This window comes from Neovison vison, chromosome 11 (genome assembly GCF_020171115.1).
Source record: "Neovison vison isolate M4711 chromosome 11, ASM_NN_V1, whole genome shotgun sequence".
Lineage (NCBI taxonomy): Eukaryota > Metazoa > Chordata > Mammalia > Carnivora > Mustelidae > Neogale > Neogale vison.
The window spans coordinates 99,391,539-99,412,203 of NC_058101.1; the positions used below are offsets into that span (position 1 = coordinate 99,391,539).

General features: G+C 39.6%; 1 protein-coding gene across 3 annotated transcripts in view; it reads right to left on the reverse strand.

Annotated features, from left to right (window-relative positions):
* The window catches only part of EGF (epidermal growth factor), an 89,343-nt gene that overhangs the window by 16,765 nt on the left and 51,913 nt on the right, over positions 1 to 20,665 (reverse strand). For 2 of the 3 annotated variants that reach the window (XM_044224259.1, XM_044224258.1), the window contains exons 12-18: positions 18,337 to 18,441; positions 16,804 to 17,027; positions 12,672 to 12,839; positions 11,630 to 11,779; positions 8,488 to 8,598; positions 3,933 to 4,049; positions 3,128 to 3,253 (exon numbers count right to left, since the gene is read on the reverse strand). In XM_044224259.1, coding sequence (XP_044080194.1) covers positions 3,128 to 3,253; positions 3,933 to 4,049; positions 8,488 to 8,598; positions 11,630 to 11,779; positions 12,672 to 12,839; positions 16,804 to 17,027; positions 18,337 to 18,441 — 1,001 coding nt within the window. The remainder of the gene's footprint in view (positions 1 to 3,127; positions 3,254 to 3,932; positions 4,050 to 8,487; positions 8,599 to 11,629; positions 11,780 to 12,671; positions 12,840 to 16,803; positions 17,028 to 18,336; positions 18,442 to 20,665) is intronic. The other variant, XM_044224260.1, reaches the window with a different exon arrangement.

Below are 20,665 nucleotides of genomic sequence, written 5' to 3' on the forward strand. Positions count from 1 at the left end.
TAAACATAAATTAAGTCAACCCTTTCTTTCCCAACTACTACTATTTTCTTTCTCAATTACCACCAGCCTAACATTTAAATCTTTCTTCTCCTCAATTTTACATTACTATAAGACAGCCTCCCCACATTCCCTGCATACCATTTCTCCCCCACTCTACTCCTAAACACAGGCGTCAGATTAACATCCTAAAGCACATCTCCCATCACTGCACCCCTTGACTCAACCACTCCCTTGCCCAGAGCTCAGCTGCCCAATATGGTAGCCATCACCCTCTATATGTGCGTATGTGTGGGTGTGTGAGCACCTGAACTGCGACTGGTCTACAATGACATATGCTGTAAGTGTAAAACACTTAGCAGATTTTGAAAACTTAGTACTAAAACAAGAAAGAATGTAAAATATGGTATAGTGCAAAAAAAGTGAATTTTGGATCACTGAAAAAAATAAAATTTAAAAAATATCTCAATGATTTTTATATTGATCACATATTAAAATGTTAATATCTTGGATATGTTGGGCTTAATAAAATAAAAATTAATTTCACCTACTTCTTTGTACTTTTTGTAATGGAGCTATTTGAAAATTTAAAATTATATAGGTAACATATATTATAGTTCTATTAGATAGGGTTGGTCTAGAGAAATAAAACCCTAATGACCCTCAACTTCTAGTCTTCTACATATGTAATGCAACCCACCTGTTATGAACTGAATTGTATCTCCCCCCAAATCTCTATGTTGAAGCTCTAACCCCCCGCGTGACTATATTTAGAGATGAGGCCTTCAAGGAAGTAATTAAAGTTAAATGAGGTTGTAAGAGTGAGGCCCTAATCCAATAGGATTGAAGTTCTTATAAGGAAAAAAAGAGACACCAGGTCCCCCATCCCCAAACCACAGCAGAAAGGCCATCTAGTTCACATACATTATACTTAGTGCTCATGTAGGCCATTGTCTATGCCCCAAATAGACCTGTCATATGTTCACACCTGGAATGCTCCCCATTCCTTCTCATTTCTGCCTAAGGAAAATTTCCTCATGCTCCAATGTCCATGCACAGTGATCCTTCCTTCACGAAGTTTTCTTAATACCTCATTCAGATTTTCTTCCTGTTGGGAACTTTCACTGCAGTTTTTACTTCTCTCATAATGCATACCCTCCTTCACCACTTAATCACAGCTCCCTGTCTCTCAGGTCCTACTCTTCTCGCAAGCAAGCACTACCTTCATCATTCTGCTCTTCCTCGCACTTCCGGGCACTATGTCTGCACTGATAGTTGCCAAATAAATATTTGTCACATTGGACTGCTATCCCAAATGACTCAAATTGAGTCTTATTTTTTTTTAAAAGATTTTTTTTTATTTATTTATCAGAGTGGGGGGGAGAGAGCGAGCACAGGCAGACAGAATGGCAGGCAGAGGCAGAGGGAGAAGCAGGCTCCCTGCTGAGCAAGGAGCCCGATGTGGGACTTGATCCCAGGACGCTGGGATCATGACCTGAGCCGAAGGCAGCTGCTTAACCAACTGAGCCACCCAGGCGTCCCATAGTCTTATTTTTTTTTTTTTTTACTTACTTCCTACTATAATTTCTATGAAATCTCTATAACCTCTTTATCTCTGTAATCTCTCTTTCTCTATAATTTTATAATCTCTGAACCTTGAGAGACAGAGCTTTTCCAAGAATTAAGAACAAAGGTATACTCTTGGTCAAGAAACACAACCACTCCTAAGAATAAGAATAACTTACTATTTTTATGTGGCATTTATTACGTTCCAAGCACAATGTAAAGCACTATATCTACATATATCTGGAAGTAGGAAGGAAAGAAGGAGGGAGGGAGAGTGAGGCAGAGATAGCAGGGGAGGAAGAGGGGAAGGAACACAGAGAGGGAGAAAGAGAGAGAGAGAGAGAGAATAGGAATCAGCCCATTCTTCCCTGTGGCCTGAGGACTCCTTGCCCCCAGGCAGGCTGCGCCATGATGCCCAGTTGCGTGTTCACTGCTGGAAGGAAATAGGTTAGTAATACAGAATCCGGAGTTTAATGAGTTTAAACATCCAAAAGGCATACCTTCTTTCCTCTTCAAAGTAAATTAAATATAAAGCCTGTTTGTCTAAATTATCTATGAGCCTGATTAATTAGAGCAGTGACATTTTCTTGACTGACAGCCAACTATGTGCTTAAAAGACTATTTACAAATGACTCTGGACTCCACAAAACTAATCTGATAAAGGTCTGATTTAAACCAGCCAGCTCCAAAAACACTTGGTAGTCGTGACTGATGGTTCATATTTAACCTCAGCATGTGGGAGAAAGCAGTATTATTTCAGTCTCTTATCAGGTCATCTGCCCCTCACCGTGAAAAGATCTGCATGTTTTCAGAAGGCAAAGAAAATACTGTTAGAGACATGTGAAAGCACATGTCTAAACCCCAGGTAAGCACTTCGTGGGGTTAGGGTGGCTTCAGGCAGGTCCCTACCTGTGGGCGCTGCTATGTTCCTGACACCTGGCATGGCATGAGACAGCCATTAAGTGAGCTCCCAACCCAGAAGCCACACCCAGACCTTGGCAGAGGATGGAGATTATGAAAGACATCTTAATCATTCCTTCCTTGTATCAGAATGTCAGTGGCTTGCCTCTCCCGTCTACTGACACTCCTCCAGAGCTGTTCCGTGAGCCCTTTCACAGAACCACTCCCCCCTTTCCTGTATGCCCAGAGCAGGGACTTCCAACAAGCCTCCCTCAGCTCTGCAGTTCACCGCGGCTCACCTGCAAAATCCAGGGATAACGAAAATGCTGTACGACCCCCCGCCATGATGGCTCGAGGTATGGAGTATTAATGGGCACTGGCGTCACTCAACTCCAGAGAAAGAATGAGAAAGGCAGAGGGACCCACAACCTCTGTAGCATCTTGAAGCTGACTAGTCCCATCCTAGCACAAGGGCACAAACTTGACTGTTCATCCAGAATCGACCTATGTCAGTTTGAACAGCTCACGTAACTTCTCTTCGAGCGTTAACATGGGTGGCACTTATATTATACCCTGTCTTTTCTCGACCCACCACACCCACAACATTTCCCCATCCTCGGAGGCCTGCCTCTAGCCTCCTCCCTTGGCACACATGCTCTCTTACCAAGACAGTGAATCCCATCGCCTTGGTAGCCTTCTGAGCACCGGCAGACATAGCCACCTTCGGTATTGACGCACTGAGAGGAGGTGGGAGGGCAAACAGTGATGCCCGTCTCACATTCATCTATATCTGCGGGCAAAATGATTAACTAGTGAAATATGTAGACAATCCTGGCATTAAATGAGAATCATGGGAAAAAGAGAAGTATAAGCATTCATACAACCAATCACTCAACCACTTTCAGATACTGTTTGCAAATGTAATGCAAACTCTGTAGCTTGGTCTTAAAGTTCACATCCAAACCAATTTTTACAGCTTGTTTAGGTGTCTGCTTAGCTAAGTGTATGTAAATACATCACAGTGGGCCAGGGTTGCAGATGATAAAACTGAGATTCTTACAGTAAACACTAACTTAAAATTTCAAGGCACTCAATGTAATATGGAAACCCATACAGCACAACCAATTTATTCAACTTAAACTTAAGACCTCAGCTTTTAGGGGGGGAAATTTGTGTTCTTATTGTAACTGGTGAATTTATAAATTTGACTCAAGCTCAAATTCATGCTTCTAAAACTAATTATAAAATTTTCTCCTTAATATCAACTGCATATATCATGTAATTATAACAACATACTATATGTTTCATATTTTCTAGATATGCTGTTCATTATCATTTTAGCTAATATGAACTAATTTATTCTATCCTGATGATTACATAAATCCTCTGGAGATTTTGAATCAGTATTATCTGAAAGAATGTTTCTGGTTCCCTATTTTCCAGATACATGTATTGGCCTTTGCTCTTACCAAAACATACTTTTCCATCCCCAGTAAATCCTGTCAAGCATTGACATGTTGCATTTTCTCCCTCGGAAACACACTGAGCCTGTGAACTGCATCCCACAGGACCACAGTCATCAGCGTCTGCAAAGAGCAAGAACCCCATCAGATTATTTGCAGGCCTTAGAGGAAAAATGGGCTTGAATGTTTTGGGTTCTACAGAACATTCTAGCACTTCCTTCCTGAGTCCTGGGACAGGTTAACCTCCAAAGAGAAACAATTAGTTGACCTCTAAACTCTATCTATATTAAAGGGTCCATAAGCTATATGCTCCCATTTATATGCTTTCAGTAAATCTTTAGTCTTAAAGATCTATTGGTATTCAAAGAGCCTTGTGTGAACTTGTTTATAACTTTTTAAAAAGCATTTGCAAACTTGAACTATAAAATTTCCAGGAGTAATAGGCTCAAATATCAAAACTTTTATTGCTTGAGAATTCTCAACCATTAGGACATACAATAGGGGTCAATATATTCTTATGCCCCCAGAAGACACAGACTAATATTTAACAAGTAGATCTGGGTACCAACATGGCAGAGATACAATAAATAAGAATTCATTACAATCATACAAGATGCAATAAAAAGATTTATTGTCAATTTACTAAAATTATGTCTCATATATGAGAATATGTATGACACAATGTATGGTTATTGTCAAGATTTATGCAATGACTTGCAAACCTCAAGGCACTTTTACAAAGTCATGAACCATATAAACTAAACGCTGTAAATGGATCGTTTCATTTCATACTCCATTGAAATGCAAATGCCCCGGGGGACAGAGCTGCATGTTGAGCCATAAACACGAGCAAGTTTTTTTTTTTTCCTTTTGACTACTTATGTATATAATCATTCTCCAAATGCCACAGTTGGAGTTGGGGGGATCTGACCTACCACAGCAGGATATAAACTATCATCTCTCTATTCACTGGTAAGTTTGCTTACCTGAATACAGAAGAGGTAAAAGAAGTCCTCTAAACTTGCCCATAAATTAAAGAAAGTTAGATGATCACAGGAGGATTCAGGTCCCATGTAAAGGCACACATTAGGTCATTGCATTTGATTTGCTTGGCTATTTGAGTGAGATTTCTCATGCGGGAACACATGCCCTTCATTCTTGCTTGGTCATCTCCTGTCACTCATGACTCTTCAAGATGGATAAGTTCAGACTAAATCAATTATACATTTGATTTGGCATTTATTTGGAAGACTAGCTCTCAAGTCACTAGGCTGCTCAGTGTATGGTGGACAAGATCCAATTACCCAAGACATTTTAAATCACTTGCAGAATTGCCTTAAATTAGAATATAATTTAGGATTTATTTGGAAACTTGCAAACCCCAAGGCAGCTTTTGCATAATGAAAAGCACTGGATATGCTGTTGGGGGTTGGGGGCTGAGCTAGAGCCAAAGTTCTTTTTGACACAAGCTGGCTCTGGAAGGAATAAGTGCCTGGGCTTCACATCCCTCTTCTGCAAAATACAGGTGACATTTTTTGTCCAGTCTACTTCAAATGATAATTGTAAGGACTGAGGAAAAAAATGATTAAAAAAACCCCCTGAGAATAATAAATTTTATTCATATGTAAATAAGGATGATAAAGAAGAAGAGTATTGTGACAGTCTGAATTAGAATTAGCCTTATGACATTAGAAAAAGAATCCAGGACCTATTAGTTAAACTACTAAAATTTATTTTTTAAAAAGTACCCTATCACACACCAGATCCTAACATGAGCCAAAAATACAGTGATGGAGAATACAGACAGGGCCTCTGCTGTCTTGTACGATTAGTTATTGAAGTACAGGTGTGATACACACTATCAAGAAACAACACCAGGTTCTCGGGTTTCTTTGTTTTTTTTTTTGTTTTTTTTTAAGATTTTATTTATTTATTTGACAGACAGAGATCACAAGTAGGCAGAGAAGCAGGCAGAGAGAGAGAGAGGAGGAAGCAGGCTCCCCGCTGAGCAGAGAGCCCGATGCAGGGCTTGATCCCAGGACCCCGGGATCATGACCTGAGCCAAAGGCAGAGGCTTAACCCACTGAGCCACCCAGGCGCCCCACAACACCAGGTTCTAAGGGAGATGAAATAACTCTCATCTCACCCACTTAGGAGACTAGGAAAAGCTTTCTAAGTGGGATCTGAAGCTGAGATCTGGATACATACGACTTGGATGGGTGTAGAAAGAGTGTTGTGGGCTAGGAACAGAGCATCTGTCTGTTACAGGCAAGACCCGTGTGAATGAAGCCGGCCAGAGCAAGTCGAGGACAAAAAGGCCCACACAGAGGCTGGTGAAGTGTGTAAGGACTAGTTCAGCTAGCACCCAACAGGCCATGTTCAGAATTTTACATTTTATTCATGAACTTAGAAAAAGTCATTATTTTAGTAAACTTGACAAGGAAATCTTTTCATGATTGAATTTCTTTGCCTTGTTGTAGACAGAACTACTTGCTACATAGAAGTCTGTATGTCTTTGGGGAATAAGAATATATTGATCCTAACCTAAAATCTATTCTAGAGTTTTCAAATTCGTTTTTAGTATAGATACTTTGTTTAAATGAAGTCTCACTACAAAATACAAATATGACCCCTTAGCCTACCACCACTAGAACTAAAACTTTATAGACTAAGACAAAATAGAACACAAATCAGATATGGAAAGAGGAGGCAGTTCTCACAAAGACAGTCATTTCCATCTATTTTGCACAAGGTAGAGTATAGTTTCAGGTATGAAGCCAAATACAGCCTTTAATACAGTATGTGTTTTCCAAATATTTGGGCATCTTATCACTCCCCTATCCCACCCATGTGCCTAATTTACTATATCTCATTACCTTGGTCTTTGAGTCTCCCAAACATTAGTCTTTCAAAACATGCTCTGTGAACATTTAGGGATTCTTAGCAACTTTGAAATGGTTCTCAATACTGCTAATATTTATTTATATTGTTTTATCCCATCATTTATTTTTCTTGACTTCAGACTATGACCTTGGAGAACAGGTCTGTGTTTAGCTCATCATCGTATCCCTAGTGCTTAGCACAGCATGTAGCAAATAAATAATCACTAAATGAGTAATATTCATAATGTGCTAGTGTTTTCTAGGCTTTGTCTTGATATGAATTAATTATCTGGCCATAATTTTCAAAAATCTTTGGTAAAGTCATTACCTTAATATATCTTGGTCTAGGTTTTCAAATCTGTAAAGTGATGGGTTGTGGTCAGAATCAAATTCAGGGGTGCCTGTGTGGTTCAGTCAGTTAAGCTTCTGACTCGGTTTTGGCTCAGGTCATGATCTTAGGGTTGCGAGATCGGGCTCTGTGCTCAGCAGGGAGTTGCTTGAGATTCTCTCTCCTCTCCCTCTCCCTCTGCCACTCCCCAACCCCCTCTCAAATATATAAAGAAATCTTTTTTTTTTTTAAATCAATTTAGAGGGAAAGTACTTAGTAAATTCTAAAGCTCCATACAAATTGTAACTACCAAAAATATCCACCTCTGTGTGTCTGTGTATTTTATCTTACTATAAGTCCTTTTTTTTTTTTTTTTAGACAGAAGGTAGAGGGACCAAGAGAGAAGGAGAGAGAATCTTAAGCAGGCTTCACACCCAGTAGAAAGCCTGATGCAGGGCTCGATCTCACAACCCTGAGATCATGACCTTAGCTGGAATCAAGAGTTGGACACTTAATTGACTGAGCCACACAGGTGCCCCTGTACTGATAAGTTCTTATAATAGGGAAAGGGAAGAGGTCTCCAGGTCTCCTACACAGGCAAAGTAGTCTGTAGACCACAAAAGTTGAATGAGAACTTTAAGTGTATCTAAGGTCTTAATGTGGAGCTTTCAAACTTACTTTTAGCCATAGATACTTTGTTAAGATAAAATCTTAGAAATATAAATAAATACAGTGTTTCAAAGGAGATCTGTGCCGACTACAGGTAGAGAGCTGTGAAGAAGGGGTGAGGCTTGCAGAGGTTTGAAAACCACTGACCTCATGAGTAAATATAGAGTATAAAAGAATTAGGCTCCCTGAAGTTGTTAGATACTGAACAAATTATTTAGCATTCTGGTGATAAATGTGCAATATAGAACACAATTCTACTATTTGCTCTTTGTAAACTCTGGAGCAGCTGAAGCAACCAACCCATATTTGCTTATCAGTTACTATCTACTTTTCACACTAAGGGAAGTCTAGCTAGATGGGCTAAATATCAAAATTACTCAGTCTGGATGGGGACACACTTGAGTCTGTTCCATCTTAATTTTCACCTTTGTTTCCAAGTTAGATTTCTTCAAAGAAGTTTCAGCTCAAAGACTCTCCATGAGTAAATTCATGTCCAGTCTAACATGGTGCCATCGTCCTCAGGCACACGGTTCAGAAAAAAAGGATCAAAGTTTGAGTCCAAAGTCTGGCTTGACTTGTTTTGTGTACGCTTAGCCAAAGTTAGAGAGCTAATTCAGGATTCTAACTAGTAGGCTGGAAATTGTTGGAACCAAAGCTATGTTGGAGAATTCCTCATTCATACCTGATACCATGATTTCAGCCACTAGCAAACTCTGAGATTCTGTAATGCTCTCTTCAGATCCTCTATTTGTGGATGAGACGTCCAATGGCATCCCTTGATCTGCTTCACTACCTAGTGAAGATCAAAAGATACAGTTAATGTACCTTTTATGATCAAGAAACTTGGACTTAATTTGTACCTATGGCTGTGTGCTGGTTGTTTGAGTTTAGACTTGTACAGTAAAAGCATTCAGGGAAACTAGCGGTGTTTTGGTGACTTGGAAAATTTTGCCTGCTACACCATACCCTCCCAGTTTCTCCCAGAGCACTTGATGGTTGAGGGTTGTGGGAGCCAGAGAGCAAAAAGACAGGACTCTTTTAGGTACCAGCAAATACAGTTAGAGTAGAATCTAAGATCCTAACGGACATTATCAACTCACAATCACAACCCACCATCACTAAGGACAAATTAATAAGATGATCTCCCTAACCTGCTTTCCATGTATACTCCTCCTTTAGGCTACTTTCAATACTTATTTTACCAGTATTTAGAAATGTGTAAGGGTATAAACAAGTCATAATTTAACATAGGCATGGGACCTATGCAATTCTGTAGTACATAGGAAAAATGGATCTCCTAAAACACTAAGTTCTCAAACTGAGGTCCTTGGAACCCAGGTTCCCATTGCATGCACAGAGTCCATAAGGTCAAAACTATTTTCACAAAATGCAAATACATGTGACATTGGACATCAGGTAAGACTGCTGGCATCTTAACATGAATTAAGTCTATGGCACCAAACTCAACTAAAAGTCATGTTCTTCACTGTACACATTCACATACACACATACACAAACAAATCCTGTCTCACTTAAGAAGAGCCATGATGAAGCAGTTAAGCATTATTCATTTTTTAAAATCTCAACCATGGAATACTTGGCTCTTTAAAATTCTATATAACAAAATGGGAAGTATATATAAAACATTCTGGGTACATTATGAAGTGACAATGGTTGTCTGGTCATCTGGAAGAAAAGCACTGTGTACTCTTTGAGCTGCAAGCTGAAACTAGCCTCTTTTTACATTGAACATAATTTTCACTTGGAAGGCTGACTGACAGAGTTTGTTATGAACACTTAGAAATTTGGCAAGCATGTTCTCAAAAATGAGGTGAATCTGTCATTTCAAGAAAAACAACTGACAGTACTTATTGCTAATGATAAAATATTAGCTTCCAAGTAAAAAGTAGAATTTTGAGAATTTTTCTTCTCTACCCTGAGCTTGACCAAAAATACCAAAACTCAAAGACCCATCTAATGAGTTTGATGGTAATAATTAATGAACGTGATTTACATGTGTGTGTGACACTTGGAAGATATGCACAACTCAGGCAATCCGAATTTTCCACTGGAAATAATAGACCACTGGATTTTAACATAGCTGGTGACAAAAAGTTTATTGGTGTGGCTTCAGATTCACACTGCAACTATGGTTTAAGAAACTACGACCTGTCCAGTTCTGCCACAGTATCGAAAGAAGACACACAAAACAGTCATCTGAAAAAGCTATTAAATGATCAATCCTCTCTTTTCCAAATCTATGTGTGAGGTCAGATTTTCTTCATAGGCTTCAAGCAAAACAACAAAGCAACAGATTTCACATAGAAGCAGATATGAGAATCCATCTGCCCTATATTAAGCCAGACATTAGGATATAAATGCAAAACAGTGCCATTATGCTCACTGTATATTTTTGTTTTAGAAAATAGTTATTTCATTTATTTCCCTAAAAATATGTGATGCTCATACATATTAGAATATTGTTATAGCATAATGGACATATTTTTTAAACTTTAAGTTTTAATTTCTAATATTATACATATTGATAGATATACCCCACATTAACAAAAGCTCTTTGGAGTTTTCAGTCATGTTTAGGAGTGAAAAAGGGTCCTGGGGTGACACATGGTGTCCAATTCTTGATTCTGGCTCAGGTCATGATCTCAGGGTGGTGGCCCCGAGCCCCAGTGTCAGGCTTCCTGCTCAGTGCAAAGTCTGCTCACACACACACTTGAGCGCATGCACATTCTCTCTCTCTCTAAGAGAAATAAATAAGTCTTTTTTAAAAAAAAGAGTGTAAAGGGGTCCTAAAACAAAAAATATTGACAACTGTTTTTCTAAAGCAACAATCCATGGAAAATTCTGAAAATCCAAAATCTCCAATTCTGGTCCATGGATAATCAATCCTTGTGTTTGCTGCTTATCTATCACCAAACTTACACCATGCCTACTAGATAAACCAATTTTTTAAAAAATCTCTAATACTGCTTACATCCCCATTCAAGGGAAGCAGGTCAGCACTACTCACTACACATCACATTTGATATCTTCTTCCTTTCCTCTGCCTCAAAGTCATACTTAGTTTTTTTGCTTTGTTTTTTGTTTGTTTGTTTGTTTGTTTGTTTCATACTTAGTTTTTTAAACATGGGTCCAAACCTTCTCAGGCTACATTCCCTACACTTATTTACTATCCTAAAGTTATTTACTATAAAGAACTTTGCTTTTCATATTAAGACCAGTTATGTGGTAGGATTGTATATAACTACCTCTGAAATTGAGGCCATAAAATGTCTAAACAAAATGTCTCTGAACATTATCCGAGGTGGTCAAATGCTGGCATTTTTTCACCCCAAGTTTGGGCCACTCCACTGTAAATGCCAGGGAGGGGTGGAGACTGGCACTCAGTGTTTTGGATAGTATCTTTTGTTGGTTTTACAGCTAGGGCAGGTCGACTGAATTTAGTCTTTAGTAAGAAGTGCAAACTCATGAGAGCAGAAAAACAAAACAAAAAGACTCAGCATCCCTAAAAGCAGGAAAGCATTTTTGGGGGTGGGGTGGGGGGTGCAGAGGGAGAGAGAGAATCTTTAAGCAAGCTCCACATCCAGCATGGAGCCCAATGCAGGGCTCAATCTCAGCACCCTGTGATCATGACCTGAGCTGAAACCAAGAGTCAGACACTTAACTGACTGAGCTACCCAGACGCCCCGAAGCAGGGAAGCTTTCAAAAACAAAATATTAAACATCAGCAGAAGCATGAGGATTGATGTAGAACTATATCCCTGAGCCAAAATAAAATAATTTAACCATACAATTTATCATCTTACCTGCCGGAATCTGATGGCCATTCAGAGCCAGACACATTTTGCCATCTGGGGCTTTCACAAAACCTTCACGACACAAACACTGAGCAGTTCCAAACCTCTCTTTGCAAATATGTTCACAGCCTCCATTTTGATGTAAGCAGGGCTGTGCTCCTTGTAGGGAAAAGAGGTACATTCACAGATGGGCTTGGAGATCAAAAAAAGTGCCATTGATACAGATCACAGCATACAGCTTTTGGGGGGAAAATTTCAGTGTATCTAAATGGAACCTATATCAAGATCTATTTCAGAAGATTTCCTAATGGAGCCAGTTCTAAGATCAGCTCAGAATGTTATTACCTTGTGCATATTTATTGAGTATAGTCAGTACTTTTTTTTTAAAAAAGATTTTTATTTATTTATTTGACAGAGAGAGAAAGAGATCACAAGCAGGCAGAGAGACAGGCAGAGAGAGAGGGGGAAGCAGGCTCCCTGCTGAGCAGAGAGCCCGATGTGATCCCAGGATCCTGGGATCATGACCTGAGCTGAAGGCAGAGACTTAAACCACTGAGCCACCCAGGCGCCCCAGTATAGTCAGTACTTTTGTTGAAGAAGCTCGTTAGGCGGATGTGATCCCTATTTGCTGACTCATAATCTAGTCAAACCAACAAGGGGCAATCCAGAAGGAAGTTAGTACAGGACACTGATGATGTTCAGGCCCTGGCGCTCTCAGGGGGTAGGGAAATGCCCCAGTCGAGATAGAAGCTTCTGCTGCAGGTGTCTAAATCGCCCCCCATCCCTCATTCCCACCCTCAGTGCCCTTAACCCAAGACTCCTTGGAAAGGACCAACTTAAGTAGAAACTGGTCAGGAGAAGCAAACATGAGAATGGAAAGATGAAGCCCAAATTTACTACCAGATTGTCTCAGTTTAAACCCAATCCAAATCTCGGGAAATCTTAACATCCACCCAGATTAGTGAGAATTGCCATATCCTCCTCCTCTCCTATCAATTAAAATAGTTACATATGCCAGCCAAAGAAACACTGTGTGACATGGCCAGTGTACCTGGTTTTGCCAATGGATGAACTACAACCAGTGATGAAGGCTTCAGCATGCTGCCTCGGAGACGTACCCGGTTTTTGCCCGTCCTCTTGTTCACCCTCATTACCGATGGCATAGTCCAATCTGAGAGCCACACATGGTCCTCAAACACAGCCACAGCAAAAGGGTGCCCTGAAAGCAGTTTATATCCAAGTTTGAATCCAAGACAAGTACATCTTGTCTTTGCCATGAATATTTTTAAAAGAACAAGGCTTACAACATGCTCATGTGATTCCCACACTAAAGCATTCCTTTACTATAGCTGCTAAGCAAGACACATACCACTAGCTATGCCTGCACCAGGGAAAACCCACATGGTGAGGGAACCTTGTTCTAGAAGGGGAGCCCAGTGGTATGAGGTGCTCACATTGTCACACAGCATTTGGGGCATGGGAGAATGTGGGCTGATTGACAGAATATCAAGAAGGAAGAGGCTAGGGCAGCAGTGTTGTGTTTGGTGATTCTGTCACTATAGACTAAACTTCAGTGAGTTATTTTACCTGTTTTTGCACTAGGTTCCTTGTATTTTAAGTGGCAACAATAAGTAGTAGGCTAAATTTGCAAGTTGTTGTAAGGACCTTTAACAATTCGAAGTAACTCAGTAACAGTCTCTTTAAATTCCCATCTCCAGCAACACATTTCCCTGCATTGGACCCCCACCTCCTTTCCTGCCTCTCCTGTTATCTAGTTTTAGTGCACTGGCCTGTGCTCCTGGTCTCATTCTTCCTGCCTTCTCTCACACCTTGTTCTGTTAATTATCCCTTTCTTTTACATCTTCACTCTCTTCATTCTACTAGCTGCCTTCCCTTAGCTCATTAATATCCCCATCTCCCTGACCCCTCTAGCTTCCTTTTGTCTTTCTCCTTCCCATCTTGGCCAAGCTGATTAAAAGTCATTTATTATCTACTGCCTCCATTTTCACGGCTCTTATCAACCCCTAAGTGGGCTCTTCTGACCCCACCTCAACTAACCCACCTCTCCATGCCCCTGGAACTGCCCTGATAAGATATTCAAGTATTTATAGTAAGCAGGGAAATGCTGTAATACACTGTCTCAAGTAGTTAGAGGCTAAAGCTAGGGAGCCCCAAATTTGGAACCTTTAATCATGTTCAGTCACATTTCCCAGACCAGTTTTTTTGCAAATGAGCAGTGGGTTTGGTGGATTAGGATGAATGTCTCCCTCTTCTGGCAGCAAACTCAAATGACTTGTGCTGGTGACAATGAGTCTCCATCCATCATTACTGACTAGAGCCATTAGAGAATCTTAGTAGTCTCTAGCCTTTTGTTCCCAATTAAAGCCATAAATGCAGCACAGACATTTTTTATATAGATATGAGGGTTTTTTGTTATGGTAAAATACCTCTAACATAAGATATATCATCTTAACCTAGGCATACATTTTAGTAGTGTTAAGGACATTCACTTTGTTATACAGCCAACTTCCAGAACTTTTTTATCTTGTAAAACTGAAACTCTAATATCCATTAAACCACAACTTCCCATTTCCCACCCCCCTTATTCTACTTTTCTATGAATGTGACTATTCTAGATACGTCAAGTAGATAGAATCATATGGTATTTGCCTTTTGTGCCTGGCTTATTTCACTCACCATAATGTCTCCAGGGTTTACCCATTTGTAGCACGTGTCAGAATTAGCTATTTTTTAAAATCTCTTTAAAATTTTTTATTTTCCTTATTTTTAATACTGAAATATAGTTGATGAGAATTAGCTATAGTTTTTCAACAAATACCTCACACTAGAAACAATCTTCGTTAGTTTTTTAAATAGAAGAGCCACGGTTGAATGTTAAGTGAAGAATGAATTTCTTCGGGGGCACCTGGGTGGCTCAGTCAGTTATGTGTCCAATTCTCGATTTCGGCTCAGGCCATGATCTCAGAGTTGTGAGATGGAGCCCTGTGTCAGGCTCCACACTGAGCCTGAAGCCTGCTTAAGATTCTCTCTCTTCCTCTGCCTTCTGCCCCTCCCCTGTCTCTACCACGCACGTTCTCTCTCATTAAAAAAAAAAAAAAGAATGAATGAATCCTTCAATCTTTACATTAAAAATCCTGAGTGAGCGGCAGAGAAGCCACCACTTACTTACACGCCAGTAGATGGCACTGTAATGATGGAAATGGTCACTTAGATCTTTTCATAGCAAATATCTGATAATGGCTTTTTTAAAATTTAAATTCAATTAACATATAATGAATTATTTGTTTCCAGGATACAGGTCTGTGATTCATGAGTCTTACAGAATATCCAGGGCTCATTACAACATATACCCTCCCCAAAGTCCATCGATAATGGCTTTTAACAGGAAATTGTATTTGTCACAGATTACAAAAGCATAGAAATTATTCACAAAGTATCTGTTATGCTTTTTGGGTTAGCATATGGTATCTTTACATTCTGGTTAGGAATCTTCAAATCCTTTTAAGCCTTCATGTATCAAAGCTATAATTTCCTACTTATTTGGGTGATGTATTTCTTAAATAATATATGCCTCCCATGACCAAACAAAAATAAAACATTTTTGTTTTACTCTCTACTGTATCTCCACTTCCCAAAACGATTCCATAAATATCTGTTAAGTGCCTGGGTGAGTAAAGTCTACGATCTTACAAAAGCTTATGATTTATTGTAAAGTATACCTTTAATTTTTATTTTATTTTATTTTTATTTTGACAGAGAGAGATCACAAGTAGGCAGAGAGGCAGGCAAAGAGAAAGGGAGAAGCAGTCTTCCTGCTGAGCAGAGAGCCCTATGTGATTCTTGATCCCAGGACCCGAGATCATGACCTGAGCTGAAGGCAGAGGCTTAACCCACTGAGCCACCCAGGCGCCCCTTTATACCCTTAATTTTTAAGGAATCTTGGAAGTACATAAAATTTTAAATTTACTTATCATGATCAATTTAGTGTATAATATATACCTAGAAATTCATCTCCTCTAACCCAAAAAGAATAGACAAAATAAATATGGAATTATTAATCAGCTTCTTCATAGAAGAGATAGACCGTATTTTTTGCATCTACTCAACCAACCAGCTTCTGAATCTTTGAAGCGTCTTCAGCATCTCCCTGACTCTCATTTTGATATTCTATCTATTACCAAATTCTTGAAGTTTTTCATTCACAGTGACTTTTTTCTAATACTCGAATCCTCCATTTTACTTTGAAATGGCAATGTTCTATCTCAGGCCTACATTGACTGTTGACTAGACAACAGTTGTAGCCTTGTGACTAATTTCCTTCTCTCCAGATTTCAATCCAACCCTAATACTGCTACCTAAGTGCTTACAGGGAGGTGCCAGTCTTATCATATGTATTTCCTGCTCAAGAAAATGCAGTGGCTCCTGGAATACTCAGTATTTCTCTCTCTCTCTTTAAGATGCATTTATTTATGAGAGAGTTAGTTCAGGCTCACGGGAGTGGGGATAAGGACAGAGGGGAAGCAGACTTCCCACTAAGCAGGAACCCCAACCCAGGGCTCAATCTCTTTACCTGTGGATCATGACCAGAGCTGAAACCAGGAGTTTCACGCTTAACCAACTGAGCCTCAGACATCCCCAGTATTTCTTTTTTAACATTCAGCATAGACTATAGCATTTTAATATGTTTATGAACATACATGTCACCCCATGAAAAATCTGAAAACATAATAGGAAAGAAAACTATAATAATCTTTGGTTATGAATGTATATTCATTAATACCTAAAGGTGATACTATGACAGTTGTACAAACGTCATTGTCTAACACCTAACAAATGACAACTGAATAAAGTTCTTATCCCCAAAGAAGTCTTAAAATTGTTAATATTTTCCTTCTGATTTTGGCAAAAAGAAATGCTTATAAATCATCATGTTTTTATCCAGTATTCCAATGTGAAGGTAATCTTTGTAGCTCAGAAGTCTCCAAAGAAATCTGTCAGTGTGTTTGTCTCCATACTTCTCTCACCATATATGGCTGAGGGATGGGTGTGTCTGGGGAGTTGAGTGTGTGTGTCTGTCTGCGTGTATGTGTAAACACATTTTGTATCTAACAATTGTCAACACTTAGGACAAAAGGAAGAAATCACCCATCCCAAAGCCTCACCTACATCGTTCTGGGCAAGTCTTTGGCGTTTTGAACCATCCAGATTGGCCATTTCGATCACAGACAGCTTGGCATCACACCAATACAATTTGTCAGTTAAGTAATCAATTGTTATTCCACTGGGCCAGACCAGATCAGAACTAGCTATAACCAGTCGGCCAACGCCTTGAAGGGAAGAACTTTCAATTCGTGGCTTAATCCCCATATCAGTCCAGAATAATTTCCTTTAATCAAGAAAGCATAAAACAAATAAAATTTACATGAAAAAAAATTCTTCTATTCTTTCATCACTGAAAACGTCAATGTAAATCACTTTAGAATAAACTGAAGTAGTATACCAAGGAATATAGAAAGTATAGCAGTGTACTCTGGACATGTAATGTTCTCAATAGCAAAAATTGTCTTGTCTATGTAGAGCATCTTGGACAGGAAATGCTGAATTAAGTCTCAGATCATTGGATAAAGAAGAAATAAAGAAATAAATTAGTTTGAAAAATTGAACTATATTACTAATTGAAAGTGTGCTCAAGAACATATTCTTAAATTAGCATTTCATGCTGCAAAAGGCAATACAATCATGTCAGCCTGTCCCTTTGCTATGCATTTATAAAACTCACTCTACATGTAAAATTGCAACATAAAGGAAATAGCATATTTATCTGTTATCTAGTTTTATACAGTGTACTCAGTTAACTTGGTCAATTTTAAGGTACATGAATTGAATGCTGAGGCACATTTTTTTAGGTCAATATGGTTCATTATCTTTCATATTGGTTTGTTTAGAGATGGTTACATTCTCACTTTTTAAATCACATGGCTGGCTCCAAATCAATGATCAATTACTGCCAGTATATTATTTCCCATAGACCGTCATAAAATTCCCATTAGAAATAAAATAGGGCTAGTTTTTAATCCTTGTTTTTGAACAACTAGGAAGAAATACATTATTTTCCTTAATTCTCTAAACTTAAACCAACATTTTTTGCCAATATGTCAAATTCACGATCACCAACATAGTCCTCTCATCTTTCATGGTTTCTATTTCCAGTTATCTAAATCTAGGAATGACCGATCATTCAAACTCATCTTATGTTTTCTCTAAATAGAATTCGTAAGGCATGAATTCTATTTAGAGGAGAGGTTGAGGGAATTACAGTCTAGGGAACGTAAAGAATGCAGGTGAGCAATAATAGCAATAATGTAGATTTTTAAAGAAAGTAGTTTTGTGGGCTTACATCTAATTGGTTAATGAATTACAGCCCACTTCTTTTTTAAAAAATTAAATTGGCTTAAAAGGAAGGTTATGGGAATAACAAAACTTTTATGTAAGAATAGAAAGTCTAAAGACATAAAAGGATGATGAAGTCATGCTAGCTATATCATTTCTGAAAGTTTGAACCAATCTCATGGATTTTCTTGATTTCTGACTCCCCTGAACACCTGAGGTCTTACGACAAATTTTGGACACTAATACATCAAACATGAACTCTCATGACCCCTATGGGAAAGTGCATTATTTTCACAAATACTTACTTGGCCATTGGATGAACAGCAATTCCTCGTGGCTGAGAGAGATCCTCCTTGATGATTATTTCACGATGTTTTCCATTTAAATCACTCCCTTCAATGAGAGATTTCCTAAGATGCATGTAATAAAAAGGAGCTTGTTATATCAGCTTTCCTTTTTAAACAAACATACTCTTTCTCCCTGTTACTTACTGAAATGCAAAGACAGGCATTCTCAACTACCTCCATCACATGTGTGCACACACATACCCACACACTCAACACAAGTCAAGGTCATCACACAGACATACACACATGTCAGCACATACACCCATGAATTCTATTTTTTTAAACAGCCTTTTAATCAGCACCCCAGTATTTATCCCACACAACTAAAATACACAGTGCAAGGATAAGGTAAGAGGGGACTGTGTCAGGGGCCTGGCAGGGACAAAGTCAGGAGTGTAAATACCACTGACCCCTTTTCTTCACAACCTCCCAGCTCCTGCTAAACCCACTGAAAGCCAGAGGGGAGCCGCTCTCTTCTTCATGGTCACAGATCACAGGGAGGAGAGGGAGTAGGCCTCGAAGGGGGACAGAGGCAGCTAGCACAAGGACAGCAGAGGCGAGGTTTCTGTTGACTTTGTTTTCTTCCATATGATTCTAAGACAAATGGGAGTACGGAAATATTATTGCTAATCTTTACATTAAAAAAAAAATAGGGGTGCCTGGGTTGCTCAGTTGGTTAAGTGTCTGCCTTAAGCTCAGGTCACCCTTCCAGGGTCCTGGGATCAAGTTCTGCCTTGGGCTCCTTGCTCAGCAGGGAGCCTCCTTCTCCCTCTGCCTGTTGCTCCCCCTGCTTGTGCGGTCCCCCCTGACAAATAAATAAATTTTAAAAATTAAAAAAAAAAAAAAACCTGTGGAATCTGGCAGAGGAGAAAATCCTCATTTCTTGAATTTTCTATTTGTTAAATTGACCTTTATTACAAATAAGTATTTACTGAGCACCTACCATGTGTCAAAGATTTGCTGAAGCATTAGGGACAACAGTAAACAAAACCCTGCCTCTGTCCTTATAGAGCTCAGAGTCCCGCAGGAGAGGTTGAGGGAATTATAGTCTAGGGAACGTAAAGAATGCAAGTGGCAGACTCAAGACAGATGCCTTATTCCAGCATGCCTCACCCTGTTTACTAATCTGGGCTTCCGAGCAGCAACCAGGAGCAGGCAGGACCACAGGCTGAGAGAATAACAACCTCCCCTCCCACCCTGTGTCATCTGCTCAGCCTGTTTCCCTACCTGTACACTGGAAAGTATAATTATCTTTAATTCATTCAACCAACATCTGGAAAGGCCTATCCCTCGCTCTTGTGGGCAATGTCCACATAAAACAGGCCTGGCCAGAAACACAGGGCAGAACTATTCTCTCCTCCCTGTTCTACTAAACACTAAGGAGGTCTCTGCGTGTTTATGTGAGTGTACTTTCTAGCCACTCGGTGGGGAAGGGGTTTCATATAGTCCTCCTCATAGTTTCTGGGTGGGAGGGAGGCAAAGGCAAAAATGGCTCAGAGCCTGTGCTGGTCAAGTACACGGTACAAACCACCAACTCAGGGCACTGGATAACTGGAAGCCATTTGCACAACAGAGCCACTCTTAAAAGATAATTCTATTTCCAGATGAAGTGATCGGTCACCAAGGTACTGCCTGCTGGAAGGTATTTTTGAACTTGATGTGTCTGAGTGGGAGGGAAGGAATTCTGAGGCCACTTGCTTGTGACCAGGGGAGAGAAAACTGTTAGTTCTGATCTCACGGCTACATCATCTCTAAGTTCTTACTGTTTTGAACAGAAGTGAACTGATGAGAATCAAGACGGATGTAAGCTCTTGACGCTGGAGCTGTCTTAGGCAGGATATCTGGAATTTACTTTCACAGCTCCCCAGGGGCTCACCCAGTAATACACTTCTATTTCATTCAGCCAGAAAGCAAATCTCTAACTCCAGTGTAGGTGATGAGAAAGCAAAGACAAGCATGGACATCTGGGTGCACGAGTTCAAGCAAGACTGTTGATCTAATGCAGTGTCTTTCTCTTTTTTTCCATGATCTAAGTGGTCTCGAAGCCTCTGGGATGCCCCAAAACTCACCCTGTTTCCAGGCCAGGACTTGTCCACCCAGAGCCCTAGAAGAGTGATTTATACCTCCCAGGAGGTATAAATATATCTAAACATATATTTTTCCCCTCCTAATTCATTTTTGCTGGGCATTTGACTTTAAGAATCAGGATTCCTTAATGCTAAATAATAGCACTGCCAGTGGAATGATCAATTAGCTTCCTTCCTACAGTGAGATGTTAATGTGAATA